At 54.6% G+C, this 12818-nt stretch overlaps 1 protein-coding gene across 1 annotated transcript; it reads right to left on the bottom strand.

The window, feature by feature from the left end:
• Positions 1 to 182: 182 nt before the first annotated feature.
• LOC130515351 (cuticle collagen 1-like) lies at positions 183 to 3341 on the bottom strand (the record flags this gene model as incomplete). The annotated part of the gene is made up of 5 exons (XM_057015514.1): positions 183 to 497; positions 545 to 646; positions 2517 to 2527; positions 2876 to 3292; position 3341. Coding segments are annotated over 5 exons (846 nt in total), but the record flags the coding sequence as incomplete, so codon positions are not given.
• Positions 3342 to 12818: the final 9477 nt, after the last annotated feature.

Below are 12818 nucleotides of genomic sequence, written 5' to 3' on the forward strand. Positions count from 1 at the left end.
CATGCATCTGGGCTTCATTATCCTCTCCACAGGAGGAAAAATGTAAAACGGCGTTGGTGTTTCAGGAGTGGGAGGAGCCTCATGTCACCTGTTAATCGTATTCATGAGGTAATTTGCTGGTTCCAGATGGTGAAACGTCCAGACTCAAACGTCCCGTCAGGTCATGTGACAGGAAGCCGGACTCACCTCTGAGCCGGGTCGAAGCTCATCCATTGTCGCCAGCCTGAGCTCGCCGCCGGGGTTGGATGAAGGTGACCGAGGTCGCCCAGAGGGTCCTCGTGGGCCAGAGAGTCCTCATGGGCCAGAGGGTCCTCATGGGCCCAGAGGGTCCTCGTGGGCCAGATGGTCCTCGTGGGCCCAGAGGGTCCTAGTGGGCCCAGAGGTTTCCTCGTGGGCCAGATGGTCCTCGTGGGCCCAGAGGGTCCTAGTGGGCCAGAGGGTCCTCGTGGGCCAGAGGGTCCTCGTGGGCCAGAGGGTCCTCGTTGGCCCAGAGGGTCCTAGGGGCCCAGTTGAGTCCTAGCGGGCCCAGAGGGTCCTAGTGGGCCAGAGGGTCCTCGTGGGCCAGAGGGTCCTCGTGGGCCAGAGGGTCCTCGTGGGCCAGAGGGTCCTCGTTGGCCCAGAGGGTCCTAGTGGGCCCAGTTGAGTCCTAGCGGGCCCAGAGGGTCCTAGTGGGCCAGAGGGTCCTAGTGGGCCCAGTTGGGTCCTAGTGGGCCAGAGGGTCCTAGTGGGCCAGAGGGTCCTCGTGGGCCAGATGGTCCTCGTGGGCCCCGAGGGTCCTAGTGGGCCAGAGGGTCCTAGTGGGCCCAGTTGGGTCCTAGCGGGCCCAGAGGGTCCTCGTGGGCCCAGGGGTCCTAGTGGGCCCAGTTGGGTCCTAGTGGGCCAGAGGGTCGGATACACGAGTCCTGCAGTGCAGAGTGACTGCATAGGTGGTACGAGTCAGCAAATTAACCAAACGACCATTTATAAACCATTTATAATCATTTATAAACCATTTATAAACCATTTATAATCATTTATAACCATTTATAAACCATTTATAACCATTTATAAACCATTTATAACCATTTATAACCATTTATAGCCATTTATAAAACTCCTGACAGGAAAAGATCAGAGTTAGCGAATAGCAACTGTTGGGTTTGTCTGTGAACTGGACAGCTATTTAGTTAAAGCGTTAGTTTGTGCGCTACTTAGCATGATTGTGCGTTAACTTGTTAGTTAGCGTATTAATTAGTGTTAGTGTGTTCGCACATTAGTGCGTTAACATGTCAGTTAGCGCCTTAGTTAGTGTGCTAGTTAGCGTTAGTCCAACGTGCCCCTGCTAATCGTAACGTCTCCCAGGACAGTAAAACTTTGTCTGCCTGAACCTGGAAACGAGCTGAAACTCCGACACGGACGAGTCGAAGGAGGCTGAAGCCCAGTTTGCTGCTCCTCAGACCACAGACGGAACAGGAAGTGGGCCTTAATTGCCCTCCAGACTTGCACCAGCCACAGGAGCGGCTCTCTCAGCCCTTGTAGAAGTAAATTGACATCAACCCTGCAGCGGTCCGACGCTAACGTCCACACAACAGAACCAGCGGAGCGGGAAAAGGCCGCGGAGCGTTTGACGAATGTCTCCGCACGTCGACGCTGCACAAGCTGGTAAATTGATGCTGGACTCCACCGTCGGTCAGAGGCAGGAGGACGTGTCCATTAGCGTTAAGCTGCTCTGTGCGCGCGGCGCTAGCATCGGCCAAAAGTGCTGACAGGCGACGGCGGCGGGAGAATAATGAGCTCATATTTCCCCCCAAAATGAAAGCGTCTGATTTGTGTGTCGGTATTTCCACGGCAACGACACGGCCGGTGGGCGGGACTTCATCAGGATTAGCGATGCAGATCTTTGAGGTTCATCCGACCAATAAAGTCCATCAGGAAGTAAACGACCGCAACGTGTTCAGAGGAAGCTTGATTGAGACAAACAGCTCAGGAGGGACAGTAGAAGAAGAAGAACCTGGACAAGAGACGGAAGAGAGCCCGGTTCTGCTCCAAAGATCCGGATCAGCCACCAGGAAGGATTCCCAAACCCACATCTTAGAACTTCCAGCACATCGCGAACTGACGTCGACGTTCCCTCAGAACCTTGAATCTTCTCGATGTGGATCCATCCTGGGGGCGTCGCCTGGCTCCCAGAGAGGGTGGAGCCTCATGTGCGGCGCTAATGACGCTGTATCGGAGGGCGCTAGCAGCCAAACGCGACATTTGTCCGGTTCCGCTAAGATTGCCTGGGAGAAATCTTCCGTTCGCCGGCGTTGCTGCTGATATTAGCGATTGCCCTCATTTCTGTTAGCACACATGCGAGGTCACGTGACAGGAAGTGTGTGTTCATTTGTTCGCTGTGAGCTAACTGCGCTACGACCAGGGCAGCTTTTTGTGGCTAGCACACGGACGCATTGTCACACTTCCTGCTAGCATCTGGAGAGAAACGGGTGCACATCTGGAGGAGGAAAGGTCAGACCCGCGGCGCTACGGGGGCCCACGAGGGCCAAACCTGCGGACGTGATCAATGCTGTCGGATCCACGTGAACGTCAACGCCGTCCAGCCAACAACAACAACAACAACAACAACAACAAGCACAGGAGCGGCATGTTCAGCCTCCTCCCCGACCACTGCAGGGTCAAAGACACGTGGACGAGCAGACGTCCGTCTGTGGGACGGTTCGGGCTCCTCCGTCCCCGAGAGCGGCGGCGCCACGTTGCTGCTGCTGCATGCTAACGGCCTCTGAATCTATTAGCATTTGCAGATAAATGTCACAGCTTTGGAACGTGGCGCCGAGCCGAGGCGCCGCTTTATTAAAGCGGCAGAAATGTAAACACACAAATTCTGACGGTTAAAAACACAACAAGTTTCCAATCAAAGCTAAAAGACTGGAGAACCTCCAGAGACAGAGGAACCGGGAGAGCCAGGAGAACCAGGTGAGCCAGGGGAACCAGGAGAGAGAACCAGGGGAGCCAGGAGAACCAGGAGAGCCAGGAGAACCAGGGGAGCCAGGAGAGCCAGGAGAACCAGGAGAGCCAGGAGAACCAGGAGAGCCAGGAGAGCCAGGAGAACCAGGGGAGCCAGGAGAACCAGGGGAGCCAGGAGAGCCAGGAGAACCAGGAGAGCCAGGAGAACCAGGGGAGCCAGGAGAGCCAGGAGAACCAGGGGAGCCAGGAGAACCAGGAGAGCCAGGAGAACCAGGGGAGCCAGGAGAACCAGGGGAGCCAGGAGAACCAGGAGAGCCAGGAGAGCAGGAGAACCAGGGGAGCCAGGAGAACCAGGGGAGCCAGGAGACCAGGAGAGCCAGGAGAGAACCAGGGGAGCAGGAGAGCCAGGAGAGTCTGAGCAGAACCGTTACTTTAAAGTTCTTGACCTTTGACCCAGACTGAAGTGTCACTGCAGGAATATTTTCATACGTTAATTTAAACTTTAATTATAACCAAGGAGCCCCCCCCCCCACACACACACACCTCACCCCCCCACACACACACACACACCTCACACACACACACACAACACACACACACCCACACACACACCTCACCCCCCCCCCCCCCCACACACACACACACACCCCACACACACACACACCACACACACACACACACACACAACACACACACACACACACCACACACACACACACCCCTCCAGCTCTGTGGGAGCTGCTCCAGGATTCCTCCCCATGGGAACAATTAGACTTTCAGATGTTCCTGTCGTCCCGGCTGGTCCGGAGCGCCGCTGGCCTCCTGCAGCCTGACTGGCCCTGGTCCCAGCCAGACTCTGAAGGCCACGTCCTGGGGCCACCGACACCACCTTGGCCTAACGACGGAGGTCAGCTGGGAACGCCGACCTGTCAGGTGGGAATCCTGTTTCCGTGGTGTCAACAGCTGAGGCTGACCTCTGACCCTCCGCTCCTGGACTCAGGTGAGCGTCACATGGGTGTCACATGATCGTCACATGGGCGTCACATGATCAGAGGCGGAGCTCTGAGACCAGAATGATCGTGTAATTACCTGCACATAGATCAGTGTCAGAGCCAGAACACTGAACGTTCCATCACCGTGACAACCCACCCTGCTGGGTGGCTTCCTCAAACAGCCTGTCAAAAGGGGGCGGGGCCTCTGTTCTCTGGTGCTAACATGCTAACAGCCTCGTTTCCTGTCAGCTGCTACCTCGAACAGGAAGTTCTGCTCCTGAATGGAAACACGACGAGGAGAGTCAGAAGGTCGAAGGTTTGGATGACGTAACAACTGTGAGGCGCTAATGTTGGACAACAAACCCGCATCTATGCTAAATGCTAATAGCAATGCTAGCCTCTCTGACGTCTGAGCTGTTTTGGGCTGAAATGGAAAAAAAACAAATCGACTTTGGCTGCAGAACAGATAGAAACTAAGTTAACTTTAGCTTCAATAATTGATGTATGCTAAGCTAACAGATTTAATTTGCCTCCCCGTTTCACGCCGCTGCGTTGAGGGTTGGACATTAACTGACTCGTCTTGCCCTCAATTACCGGTGAGAATAATGAGCTGACGCAGACGTCCGGGGCATCAATGTGAATAATCGGGGACTCTCCGGCCGCCGCCGCCGCGCCGCCGCGCCTGCATTAGCGGCCAGAAAGGAAGCGTGACTGAATACCTGAAAAGATGATTTAAAGCAATCTTCTGCATTAGTGCGGAGGTCGGGGTCAAAGGTCTCTGGAGGTGTGAGGAGGAGAATGTTTTCCCTCCCTGCTGAGGGGACCTCGCCGCCGCGCTGCCACCGCGCCGCCGCCGCGCCGCCGCCGCTACCCGGCGACCCATTGCCCTCCGCATCCATTCACACAGGCGTGAAAACGCTGCAGGAGACGGTCCGTAGTTCTGTCCACGGTCGCCTCCTCGCCTTCAAGTATGAGTTTTGAGTTTATGGTTGATTTTCTGTGAGCAAACACACGACGGCGGTGGCGGCGGCGGTGGCGGCGGCGGTGGCGGCGGCGGCGGTGTCAGCGGGGGGGGGGGGGGGGCAGCTGGGGGGGGGGCACCTGGTGTGAAGAGATAAAAAATAAAAATCTTCACAGCTGTAAATAGGAAGTAACATATGCTAACATGTCGCATTGAAACACAAAAGGATAGCTCCTGCTGTTAGCTTGCTAGCAAAGATGTTGCTCATTAACTCGGGTGGCAACAAAATCATCAGCAGAAACATTGGAAACATTTGTTTTTCTACAGGAAAATCCTCTGTTGCTCCTAATCTGCAGGTAATTGCTGCAGGAGCGCGCCGCCGTTAGCCTTCCGCCGGCTCGCCGCTAGCTGATTGCAGCTCGCCAAGCATCTTATTAACGTAAATCCCTCCGAGCGAAGATGGTGGAGGCGACTCGGCTGCTGCCAGTTCATCAGAAAGTTTTAATGAGCCCCGAACAGCAGGATTGATTGTTCCTGCCCACCTCAACGTAAACAAAGCTGGAAATACGGGAGGAGCGGAGCGGGAGCGGAGCGGAGCGGGAATCACCTGCGGATCCGCTGTCGCTCACCTGATCCTCCCGTCTGGATCTTCTGTCCTTAAACTTTAATCTCTCAGGCAGATTCTGCTCCCCTGACTGTTACTCAAACATTTCATCAGTGCTAACGCTAATATTCTGCTAAGCTAACGTTTTAGCGCAAGGTCCCCTTTAGCACTTGGATTTGCACGGTCATGACTAGCAAAGCGGCGTCCTGATTTCATTTGATTTGTTTTTCACAGCAACGACATTCATGGTTTTTTATCACGTATTAAATCGTTAGCTAAATATTTACAGGACACCACTTGACAACCGCTACATCAAATGCTGTCGCTAGCTGGCCGCTACACAAAGAGTCAACATGCCGGCGTCAACACTCCGTTTTGAGGAACGGGGAAGACGGAGGGAAGAGGAGGTTCGGAATAACCAGCGCAGGCGATGCTAACGGACGATGCTAATGGACGATGCTAACGGACGAATGCAGGCCGCCGTCTTAATGAGAGGACGTGCTCGGTTCAACCTGTCAATAATGATCAGGGTTCATCACACAAACACACACACACACACACACACACACACACACCCACACACACACACACACTCACCCGCACACACACACACTCGAGGCTCCACCAGCAAACTAATTAGCTGCAGTCAATCACCAAACGCTCGTTTCTCATCCGAATCCAACTAACCGACTTTATTCCTGGAATTCCTGGTATTCCTGGACCAACAGGGGGCGCTGCTCACTTTGACCCTGGACATAGAATAGAACTTGTTAGCGGTGTCACGAACGTCTGGATCCAGCAGCTCCAGGCAGAAGAGCAGTCACCTGACTGGGCAGGAGGCCATTCCCAACATTCCCAGCATTCCCAACATTCCCAGTGTTCCCAGCGTTCCCAATGTTCCCAGTCTAGAACATCAGCCACCAAAGCTTTGGCTCTGCCGCTGCCTGTCTGAGCACGGCGGCTAATAAAAAGATGCTAACGGGTCACCTCTGGGTGTGTCACATGTAGTGGGCGGGGCTTCACACTGACATCTCCCGCTGACCTGACCACAGGCTCCGCCCCTTTCTGGCAACAGGAAGTCCATTTCCGTCTCCGCTGTGTTTTTGGCTGCGTTCTGCTGACTGTTGAATAAAGCAGCAGAAATGAGCTAATGCTAACAGGAGAACGCTTCGTTCCTCATGTTCTCCTGTGGAACATGAGGAACCTTGATGGTTCCTCCTAACTCAGGAACCGGCCTGATTACGGATCAGCTATCAGGACCATCATGAGTCCAGAACGGGACCAGAACGGGACCAGAACGGGACCAGAACGAGACCAGAACAGGACCAGAACGTGACAAAATGGGACCAGAATGTGACCAGAACGGGACCAGCACGGGAGAACGGGAACAAATGAGCCGTTAATCTGGGAAGGACCCTGTTGCCATGGGAACGGCTCTGCCGCCCCAGGAGGAGGTGCTAACGTTGCCCACGGCAACAGTGTGTTTGTAGCCGTAGCAACAGCGCCCCCTCAGGCCGAGCAGAGCAGACAATCTATTACACAGAGTAATCTATTACCGATGTCACCTGAGGTGACCTGTTGCCAGATCGAGCGGACACGTTCCAGGAGGGGGGCGGGGCCGCCTCCTGGGGGCGGGGCTTAGCCGCTCTCTAATTACAAACGTGTCAGTCGTGATTTTCATCAACGAGCGACGGCAGGAATGTTAATGAGTCCTCTGGAGTTAATCAGCTGCAGGCGGCGCCGGAGCGTCCTCCCATGATCCCCTGCTGTCAGACACACTCCAGCGCCGCACTGTGATTGGTGGCCGGACGCAGCACGCCGCCGCCACCGCCGCCGCCACCGCTCCTCAGTTTTCTCCTCTTGGGTTTCTAAAAGTGCTTCAGCAGCAAAACCTTTTTCATTCTTCTGTCCAACTTCACGTCCACTCTGGTCCTTCAGCTCATTAGTCTCCCCCCCCCCCCCCCCCCCACCGGGTCGACCATCCGCAGCTAATAGGAGCCGCGCGGCGCTTTGTTCATGCTAACGCTCCGCTGACACGTCTGTGAAGAACAAACGCTGAGCCTCAAAGTCACCACGTCTTCCTGTCTGGACAGGAAGCTGAATTAATTAGTGAGTGTGTGTGTGTGTGTGTGTGTGTGTGTGTGTGTGTGTGTGTGTGTGTGTGTGTGGTGTGTGTGGTGTGTGTGTGTGTGTGTGAGTGTGAGAGAGGTGAGTCAGAGAAAAATGTCACTCCCTGTCAATTAAGACCCGTTGGACTAACCAGTGGAGACTGGAGGATCCTACAGACTGGCCCTGGTCCTGTTCCGGGTCCTGGTCCTGGTCATGATCATGGTCCTGCTCCGGGTCCTGGCCCTGGTCCTGTTCCGGGTCCTGGTCCGGGTCCTGTTCCGGGTCCTGGTCGTGGTCCTGCTCCGGGTCCTGGTTGTGGTCCTACTCCGGGTCCTGGTCCTGGTCCTGGTCTGTGCTCCAGCAGCTTCAGGTTCAACCTCAGAGGAGAGAACGAGGACCAGGTGAGGCAGCACAGGTGGGCGGAGCCTCAGAGATGATACAGGTGACGACAGGAAAGACAGGACAGGAAGCTACCGACCTCATGTGTGAATACATCATTTCCTGTCGTCACCACTTCCTGTTTGCCCCGCCCCCATTAGCCTTCAGCTGTTTCCTGTTGATCCACTTTTGAACATCTGGACCCTTTGAAGGACACAGATGCTAACTGATGCCGGACCCGCCCACCCGCCGCCGGGCCCAACCCACCACGGCGCTCTCCTGCTGTCTGCAGACACGTCGCCATGGCGACGTTCACCTGACTGGAGTCAGCTGTGTGTCTGAGCGCCATCAGGAGGAGCACGTGAGCGTCGCTGGAGGCCACGACAGATGTGCCAGAAGTTCAGGCGCGGGTCAAAAGATGGGAGGAGTCTGTGGATAAGCCACGCCCACAGCCAGATTAAAGTGGATTCAGATCTCTGCAGTTTCAGATCAAAGGCACATCAAAGGTGTGATTGGCGTATTGACTTAGCATTAGCTGGCTAACAGCCAGAAGGGCCGATCATGTGACTGCTGCCCAGCAGGAGGTCCGGCTGTTCGCGGTCCTCCTGCTGGGACGTCCAGGTCCACCTGAATAACGAGCTCCGTCTGATGAGCGGCGCTGCAGAATCCATCAGAACTGCTCAGAGTCCAGATGAATCCTGCGCATCATCCCAGAAGACCCGTCTTCATCCTGGTTTCATGGGTGAACTTCATGAACTTTAGCTCATCTTCAGCTCGTTTTTAGCTTGATTTAGCTTGTTTTCAGCTCATCTTTAGCTTGTTTTCAGCTCATCTTTAGCTCGTTTTTAGCTCATCTTTAGCTTGATTTAGCTTGTTTTTAGCTCATCTTCAGCTTGTTTTTAGCTCATCTTTACCTTGTTTTAAGCTCATCTTGTTTTTTTGTTCCTTTATTACATCACAAAACCTCCCTTTTCTGGCTTGAATTTTTCGTCCAATCACATCGTGTCGTTGTGTCACATGTTTTCAGTCCAGCAGGAGCTCAAAGAAGCATCGACGTGGTGAAAATTTAAATTTGAGCCAAAGTTCAAAGGAAGATGATTGAATAATAGAAGAAAAGCTTCCAGCGGCTGTTGTAGCTGCTGGATTTCCCAGAATCCTTCACTCTGCTGGCAGGAGAGACTCGTTTCTGAGCCGCAGCTTCATTTTTTGCACTTGATAAAAGCAACATTTGAGCTGCTTTTTAGGCGGCTTATTAAAACGTGTCCTGAGCTGCTGCTCATGAATATTTCAAAGGTTTCGTGATTCTGCCTCCGTATCAAACAATCCCGGCCTGGTCGCATCCCATCAGCATCATCGGCCAAAACACCACAAACTTGATTAAATCCTCTAAATTGGATTTTTACTGCGACCGAAGGAGCTTCACCAAACACAAAGGCTCATTTTCGTCAGGTTTCTGCTGATCGATCACGTTTTAACTTGTTTCTATGAGGTTCTCAACACCAGCATGACGAAAGTACAGCTAACATTAGCCACTGCTAGCTAAAGTACTGTAAATAAAGTAACTAGCTAACCGCTAACTCGAAGCTTGCTGCTGTGAGCTACGTATTTAGCCTCATTCAGCTAACCAAAACTATAAAACAAGCTAATCACCTGCATATTTGGCTCGCTAATGTCGCTGTTCTCTGTATGTGACGAAAATCCCATATTGAGTTCATAGATGCTAAAATCCTGCGTTTAGCTGTGTCAAACTGAGAACACGTGCACACGCGCGTGCACACGTCTGGTACTCTGACAGCAGCAGCATCAGGATGCTACTAGCATTGCAGCATACGGCGGTGAGGTGAGCAGATGGTTCATGAATCCCCAGTAAAAGTCAAGAAGAAGAGAAAGACACAAAGAAAGCAGCCGACCGGCTGGAACTGGATTTACTCGGAATTCTGGGAATTCTGCTTGGAAAAGAGAACATGTGTACGTTTTATTCTGCTTGGACTCTCAGCTTCAGGTGAACATGCTAAAGCTAAGCTAAGTCGGAGGACACACACTTCAGGGTCGTCCGTCCGTTTTCCAGAGGTGAATAATTCATCCGGACCGATTTCCTCGGAAAAACCGGCGCGATGAATCAATTCTGGCCCACGTTCGCCCTCCAATTAGCCGGTAATTAAGGAGGATAATGGGCGGAGTCAGGCTGCCGGTCCTGACCGACGGCGTCCTCCAGGGTGTGGGATCGTCCTTTATCGTAAACAGGACGGAGGACAAAGCCGAGGCGCTCTGTAGCTGAGCTAGCCGCCGCTAACCCTGCCGGGCGGCGCTCGTCGCCCCCTGCTGGTCGGAGTGGGAACGAGCACGTTGGCGTCCTTCCAGGATGTTTGTGCGCCGCCTGCTCGTCATCTCTTCTTCCCGTCTCTTTCCGTGACCCATTTTTCCGCAGCAATCATTAAAATTCATTAAACTTTCATCTCGCCTGCCTCTAATTTAAGAGACACATGACGAATCACAGAGCGCCGCCGCGGCGTGTGGACGGGAGCCAGCCTCGCTGCTGCCTAGCAACCGGGCTGCCGGGCAGCCAATCACAGGCCGGCGGGCTGTTGCAGACCACGCCGTCGCCGTGGCAGCAGGGGACGTGAGCGAGCGTTTACCTTCACGTGTCCTTCACAGGAGCGCCGACGGTCTGCAGCCACGCCCACATCAACTCCCAGCATCCTTTTCTTCTCTCCGGGGTAAAAACGCCTCTGGACCCGGCTCAGATCCGGGTTCTGATGGGTCCAGCTCCGCTCTGTCCCGGAACACGTGTGTCCGCAGGGATCAGAGACCGGACAAGTGGGCGGAGCGCCTCCTGCAGGGGGCGGGGCCAAGGGGGACACCTGTGGAGACACCTGAGCTTCATCTGACTGAGCCTTTGATCAGGTTCAGCCTGTAAAAGAGGCGGAGCCACAACAGCGACGTTCGTGCTTTAGCTCGTTAGCTTCAGCACTCTGCTAATGCGGCTAACGCAGCCAGCCCCCAGCCCAATTAGCAGCTAAAGCTAACGATGGCGCTCCAGGCGTGGTTTCCTCCCGGAGCCGCGGCTCAGCTGCGCCGGATCAGAACCATCATTTCACGCTCCGATGCCGCTCCGTGTGTCCGCTGCCCTAATTTGCGGAGTGGAAGGATACTGGCTGTTTTCCGCCTCTCCTTCCCTCCTCGTTATTCCTGAGGCGGGATCTCGTCTCCGCTCCGGCGGTCCTGGGAGTCGGGGACGTGGGGTGGATCTCCGGAGGAGCAGGAATCTGGAGCGACGGCCTCCTAATTAAACAGGCAGATTAAACTCCGACTTTCTGGAGGGTTCATGAATATTCAGGTGGATTTGGGTCGTCGTGGTGACGGGAGCGCGGCCTCAGGTGACCCGCGGCGCCACGTCAGCGACCTTTGCTCAGGTCTGACAGGAGCTGGTTTAAACTGAAGCGTCGTCGGGTCAGAACCAGCACAGAGACGCCACGATGCTAATGCTAACTGTCCGGGCCCCTGCAGTCCAGCTCTTCACACCTGTCCTGCAGGCTCCGCCCCCACACCGCTGCAGCATTTCTCTTTACTGTTCAAGAATGTGAATTAAAGTCCGGACGGGCAGAACCGACGGCCTCCACATTCATCATCCAGAGCAGAGACGAGAGCAAACAAAAATAAGTCATTTATCACCTGGAACAGCGCGGCGGCGGCGGCGGCGGAGGCGGGTCCACAGAACCAGCGCCACCTCCTGCAGCGGCCCGATAACCCACAGCCGCTCAGAACCTCCGGCCCAGCAGCGCTAACGAGGCACAACCAGGTCCTTCAGGTGTGACGAAACCAAGCGGTGAAGGTGTCCGTCGCCATGGCAACGCCAGCAGACACCACCACTGCACCTGGGCGCCACAGAGGGAGGAGCTTCAGCGAAACAAACGCACGCGGCGGCGGCTCTCATTTTCGTCCCGATCAGAACCGACCCGCTTCAGCGCGATGATTTATCGCCACGTTCTCGGGCTAACCGACCCGGCGAGCTGCCCCTCCCCCGCCGTGACTTGCCCCGCCCCCTCACACACCTGAACCGATGCTGATGAGTCACCAGTAACGGGTAAACACTTTAATCAGTGGCGCTCTGAACCCAACACGTCCGTCCATCCAGCGGCGCCGTCTCCTGACAGGAAGCGCAGGCGATCAGATACCTTATCAGCACCAACACTTCCTGCAGAAATACAAAGACGTCGGCCAGCAGGAGGGAAATGAAAGTTCTGGTCCTGCAGGTCCGGCTCGGGGGGAGAGAAGCTGGATTCACTGCTAGCCCAGATTAGCGACGGCTAACATTTAGCTTCAGGAGTCTTGTGTTCCAGACCACGTTCTCCTCTTAAATGCTTTGCTAACATCCAATTTGACTTGGGAAGCGCTTTGATTAGAGGTCAAAGGTCAGCTCGGTGTGGCCTAACACTCGCTAACATGATAGCAGCTAGCTGTTAGCCTGCGGCTACAACCAACCAAACGTCCTAATAAACGTCCCAGCTGCTGTAAATGTTTGCGTAGCGAGAAGTGGATTCAAAGCGAGGACGCCTTGGGGGATTTATGGCGTTCTGATGGTATCGCCGCGCCGCAGCGAGATAAAATCCCTCCTCCGATTCATCACCGCGGCAAGAAGCCCGAGCTCAGCGAAAGGCGCCGCTGATCCCAAATCCTGATAAATTCCTCGGACGGTTTGTTTCAGAAAGCCGAGATTTGAGCCGCGGCGCTCTGTCGCCCCCTTCTGGCCGGAACAGGAAACGCTTCCTATTTCGTCGTAAATGTTTCCAACTTTGATGCTGAAAGTTCTGAATTCAGAAACGGCCCAAAA

The sequence above is a fragment of the Takifugu flavidus genome, chromosome 18 (assembly GCF_003711565.1).
Source record: "Takifugu flavidus isolate HTHZ2018 chromosome 18, ASM371156v2, whole genome shotgun sequence".
Taxonomy (NCBI): Eukaryota; Metazoa; Chordata; class Actinopteri; order Tetraodontiformes; family Tetraodontidae; genus Takifugu; species Takifugu flavidus.